Genomic DNA, 6,000 nt, shown 5'->3' with positions numbered 1-6,000 from the left:
TTTATCCTGAACTAAAACTTTGTTGGCCCCACGAAGTTTTCAACGGTCAGCGTTTCCATTCCCACTGCTTCCTTTCGCGTGGCCCGTATGAGTTCTAGATCTGCCTAAAAATATTCATTTCCCGTTCTATTCTCAGTTGAAAAACTGATGGACGGAATTGATTCCTCACGGACACCACAGTGGGCCCCACAGAGCTTCCTTCTACAGGGACTTTATTGGCTAACTCCACCTAGGGCGCCATGCCATCTACGACAACCCTTTTAAGCGCCATGTCCCTCTTACTGCCACTCTGTTCTCTTTCAATTTCTACTCGAATTTCTTTTGGCGGAGAAAGCGAGTTGCAGAGACAGTCGGAAAGTTGCGAGCGCCAAACGGATTCCTCTCTTCCCGTAAGCAACAAAGAACGACCATGTCTACCCTAGAAATCGAAGCTCGAGAGTAAGCTTCTGCCCAAATCCCTCTTTCTATCCATCTTTTAACGTTTTCTTGTCGAATTTCCCTAATTTCAGAGTCGAAACTGTATGATTTCGTATTTTTAGCATATACACTTGTTTCTACGCATTTTGAGAGGAATCATTTTCACAAACACATGAGGCGGATTTTCACATCATGCTTTGTTTATGTAACTCATGCACATTGAACTTTAAATGACTGTTTATACTGTCACAGAATGTCCATACTATGGTGATGATTCCCTGCTGTTTTAAGTCATGGTGTCCCGCCAGGTGTATGCAATATGAACCCAAAAAATAAAATAAAAATGGAAAGGAGAACAGATTTTATTGACCAAAAGAGCCAGTTTGAGTGGGGCTAACCTCCTTTACATTAAAACCAACAACCCATTCTGCCTATGCTAAACCTATCGCAGTGACTTGCTAATAGAACCCCAAGCGTAGATAATTCATCCTGAGTCATAGATTCGTAACAATTCATCCCCTTAGAAACAACCCTGTTCCCAAGGCTGACAAAAATAAAATTTCGTTTTTTTTTTTCAAAAGAACATGGACTTTCATTGGTTATGGCGTTATTGAACCCTGCAAGAATAGGACTACACCAGCGTATGCCATGTAGGTATATGGGACATCGTTTGGGGGAACGACATTATGGATAAGGGCTAGACTACCTATGTTAGTTTTGCATCCATTAAAAAATGGTGGACACTTATGCTCCTGACATGTGGCACTAATGTACAGCTATCTAGACCATCCAAACTATAGGTCCCATTATGGATGGAGCCTATATCTAAAATCACATTGATCAATCAATCCTAACCATGCGATTAATAGCTGCCAAATGGATGGGTAAAAGTAAATGGGTAAAAGCATATTCTGCAGTTTGGATGTCGAGAAAGCATATGATCACGTCGATTGGGAGTTTCTTCTCTACATGCTGAAGCGGATGGGCTTCGGGGACAGATGGTGCAGGTGGATTGCTGAATGCATTCGCTCCCCTCTCTTCTCTATTCTCCTCAATGGCTCGCCGAAAGGCTTCATTAAGAGCCACGGGGGCATCAGGTAGGGGGATCCTTTATCCCCATTTCTCTTTCTAATTGTTGCCGAGGCCCTTTCTAGGATGCTTCACAAAGGGCAGGAAGAAGGCATGGCATCAACATTGAAGGAAAGCCCGATCAGATTTCGCATGTTCAGTTTGCTGATGACATTCTCATCTTCTCAGAGGCCTCTTTCGGTAAAATGGACAACCTCCGCACCGCCATTCACTGCTTCGAGGTGGTCTCGGGCCTGAGAGTCAACATGGCAAAGTCCAAGATTTTCGGGGTCAATTCGGACAAAGAAGAAATCCAAGCCTTTGTTGCCCGGTTCGGTTGCTATGCAAATTCCTTCCCGACTTCATATGTGTGTCTTCCGCTGGGGTTAGGTGCGCCTCCTAAATCGGCTTGGTATAAAGTGATTCTCAGATTTGAGAAATTTCTTGCCAAGTGGCAGTGCCGCTTCCTTTCGCTTGGTGGTCGCCTGACTCTTATAAAGTCTGCCCTCTCAAATCTGCCGGTATATTACATGTCTCTATTTAAATGTCCAAGCTTCGTTCTGTCAGCCATCGACAAGCTGAGACGTGACTTCCTATGACACAACAAAGAGGACTCGAAGAGATTTCATCTGATGAACTGGAAGCAAGTATGCAAGCATCACCAAGAGGGTGGAGCAGGCACCAAGGATCTCAGGCGCATGAATAGGGCTCTGCTCGGGAAATGGATCTGGAGGTTAGGCTCGGAAGATGGCAGTCTGTGGAACTCAATTATCAAGTGTAAATATGGAAGTTCGCACGGGGGCTGGTGGATGAATCCGTCGTCTAAGTACAAGGCTTCGACTATCTGGAAGAGCATCACTCACCTTCAAAAAGAGGTCCTTAAAGGTGTCGGCTTTGTGCTCGGTAAGGGCAACAGGATCAGATTCTGGAAGGATCTTTGGGTTGGATACAGACCCCTCAAAGACGTTTATCCGACTATATACAGATTGGCTCCCAACTCAAACATCACCGTGGCTGAATGTTTCTCCTTAAAAGAAGGAAAGTTGGTTTGAGACATCTGCTGTAGAAGATATCTTGAAGACTGGGAGATCTCCGACTACGCCAAGTAGCTGGAATGCATTTACAAAGCTAATCCTAACCCCATCGCTGCAGACAGAATCATATGGAGAACGGACAAGTCCTCACGATTTTCAGTCAAATCGTTTTACAGTGATCTTGCCCCCCTTTAGAATAAAAAATAAAAAATTTAGCTTTTGCTTGGTTAGTTGCCAACAAGAGGATTTTGACTGTCGACAATCTGAGGAAAAGAGGGATGGTCCTGCCCAACATTTGTCTATGCTGCATGAAGGATGCGGAGTCGATCGACTACCTTCTAATCCACTGCCCTTTCATATCTTCCATATGGACAGTGTTTGCCAGAAGGTTCAACATCCAATGGTGCATCTCAGGGTCAGTTGATCTGTTGCTCAAAACCTGGCACGACATCAGGATAGGGAAGACAAAAACGTAGATTTGGGGAATGGTCATACTTGCCATTTGGTGGTCAGTTTGGCTTGAAAGAAACGATAGATTTTTTCGCAACTCCTCCTCCTTCGTGGAGAAAGTTTCCTTCAAAGCCCTCAATTTGGTGATCGAATGGGCCATGTACGACGCCTCCTTTTTTTTTTTTGAAGACACAGGGTGTCCCCACCTCATTTTTGAAGTGAGACTAATCCCCGCGGATACACGCCTCCTTAAGGGGAGTGGATTTTACTTTTCTTTTGCTTAATGGTTTACGCTATCTCAGCGTAGCCTTTTCTTTGGTTTCCGTTTTTCTATCTCTTTTCTTGTAGTTTTGCTTCTTTTTAATGTAATATCGTTAATTCTCAAAAAAGAAAAAGAAAAAAGGGAGTGGACCAAATCTAAAGGGAAAGACTATTACTATTGTCTTTTGAGTGAAAATTTCAATTATGCTCCATTCATAGATGGGTCAGCAATTTTTTGGATTGCCGTACAACTATGCCATGGGCACATTTAGAGAGTCTTAGAGTTATCACCATTTGTTAAATGGTGGAAAACTAACATTGGAGTCTTGGGCAAGTCATCCCCACGTGGCCTTTGGCTAGCGAAAGCTAACCCACCCACTATACCTATGCGAGTGATGCTAGTGTGTTTTTCCTGACAATATGCACCATTGTCTTTGCACCACCATTCTCCTTCCTGACTAATTGTGAATAATTGTTCGTTCATATGTTTGAACTTCTAAGTTATCAACCATTGAAGGTACTTGAGGTAGTTCATACGTGTATCCCAAATTGGCATTTGATTGAATTTGTAGATGGGCCTGGGTTACTTTGTTTTGAGGTTACAGAGTATTGGTGTGACACAAATGGGTGATTGCCAATTTTCCACCTTGGAATGACAAGTTCATTTGTTTCAAGTATTAATTTGGCAGGAAAGCATACTGCCTACCCTTGGTTCTTAAGGTACTTCTGGAGGCATACCAAGTTGTAGGTGCTGGTGATTGGGGATTTAGATATTCACTGAGAGGGGCAGTTATTTTGTTGATTTGAATTGCATTATGCCAGGGCAATTCTGTATGGCTATGATATCTATGATGAATTATTTTATGGTTCATTAGAACCCTTATATCATTGTTTGCTCAATGTTTACTTCTGTCTTAAATATAAAGAAAATGTTGGATGTGTCATCATATTACCTCAATTTCTTAATATATTGCAATGTTGATCTTAGTTTTTTATCTTCCATAAATGTGTTTAAACTTTGGGAAGGTAAGAAAGTTGGATTTAATACCTTCTTTTCTTTCTTGCAGTGTCATTAAGATTGTGCTCCAGTTTTGCAAAGAAAATTCTTTGCACCAAACATTCCAGATATTGCAAAGCGAGTGTCAGGTATCTTTGAATACTGTGGATAGCCTTGAAACATTTGTTGCAGATATCAATAGTGGAAGATGGGATGTTATATTGCCTCAAGTAGCACAGCTTAAGCTTCCTAGGAAGAAGTTGGAGGACTTGTATGAGCAGGTACTTACATTATTACCCTAGTTTCTTTTGGTTATTCTTCTTATCTGTTTGAAGCAGGGTTTGGTTGGACTGGTTTGGAACGGAATTGATCACTGAAACTGGTTGGGCCACCTTAAAACCTGGAGAGTTAAGTGGATTATATGTGTGTGTGTGTGTGTGTGTGTGTGTGTGTGTGTGACCATGCATTTGACAGGTCCCCTTTAGGTTATGGGATATCCCAAAAATCAGCCATGTATGGAATTCAGGTGGGCCATACCATCTAAAACCATGTGAAGACATGCCTAAAATATATAAAAGCACTTGGTGGGGCCCACCTGAGTTTTGGATGTGGCTGAAACTTGGTCTGCCCCTCATCAAGTGGAACACACACAATGGATGGGCTGGATTTGTGAATCACATCTCAATGGGCCCAATAAATGATTCTGAATGTTACCTCATGGGATGGTCCCATCAGCTCGAGCACATAGTACTTTTTCCCATATATATATATATATATATATATATATAAACAACGACATCAGTTAAGGCTTTTTGAACCCACTACTTGAAAATAAACACTCTAACCACTAGGCTAACAGCAGATTAATTGATTCTGTGCTTTTTAATTTATTTATCATTATTTATGTTTTTTTTTTTTTTTTTTTTCCTCCTTTTGTTTTGTTTAATTTTATGAGATGAAGCAGATTTCCAGTCCAAAATGGGCCACAATAGGTCTGACTACTTGGACTGGTGGCCGAACCAGACTGCCCGCAAAAAAATGGTCTGGGTTTCAGTCTGGGTTTTAAGGGGTTGTTTGAAAGCACTTGCTGATTTATCTTGAGCTAAGTTACTAACCTACTAGCAACTTTAATGCAACCATATTGGATTTAAGAAACTGATCAAAATACCCAATACTGTAAATGGTGAGAAACTGAGAATGGTCTCTGTTGAGAGTACAAACTCCACTTTTTATTATGATGTGTAATGCAACTAGATCATGGAAGAAACAAATTGCGATGAGATTCAACGTACCAGATGGAAATTTAAATCACAAAAGAAAGGAATGCAATGATTGTGAGCAAGCTCAACAATCCTCTAGTCTTATACTAGAGACCACTTGCTCCTTCAACAACTATTGTAGAGAAACAAGAGAATTTACTCAAAAAGAAAACCATTCAACTGTCTTATTCCATAGGCCTAAGAGCTTTATTTATAATGAGTGCTTACAATCTTCAACATAATCTGTGGAATCTAAAATTAGGATTCCTAGCTAGCCAAGATTGCGAAAACAGGAAAAATCTTTAATCAAGAAAATCTAACAATGCTTATTTCCTAACATAGAATCTATAAAATAAGAAAGTCCTTGAACAAGAGAAATCTAAGATTACTTATTTCCTAACATAGAGATATGAAAGAAAAGGAAATTAGAGATAAGCTAAAAAAGGAAAGTGGGCCTTTTCTTGTGCACACTTGTGGGATATGGGTGGATTCTTCAAATCTTGATCAATTAGCT

At 40.9% G+C, this 6,000-nt stretch overlaps 1 protein-coding gene across 1 annotated transcript in view; it reads left to right on the top strand.

The window, feature by feature from the left end:
* The first annotated feature begins 278 nt into the window (after positions 1–278).
* LOC131233747 (suppressor of mec-8 and unc-52 protein homolog 1) overlaps positions 279–6,000 on the top strand; it is a 44,622-nt gene continuing 38,900 nt past the window's right edge. Inside the window, exons 1-2 of the mRNA XM_058230529.1 lie at positions 279–438; positions 4,298–4,508. Of these exons, the coding sequence (XP_058086512.1) occupies positions 410–438; positions 4,298–4,508 (240 nt within the window). The 5' untranslated portion in view covers positions 279–409. The remainder of the gene's footprint in view (positions 439–4,297; positions 4,509–6,000) is intronic.

Source organism: Magnolia sinica, chromosome 18 (assembly GCF_029962835.1).
Source record: "Magnolia sinica isolate HGM2019 chromosome 18, MsV1, whole genome shotgun sequence".
Lineage (NCBI taxonomy): Eukaryota > Viridiplantae > Streptophyta > Magnoliopsida > Magnoliales > Magnoliaceae > Magnolia > Magnolia sinica.
Note: the sequence above shows the minus strand (reverse complement) of the source record. Positions and strands in the feature narration are given on the sequence as shown.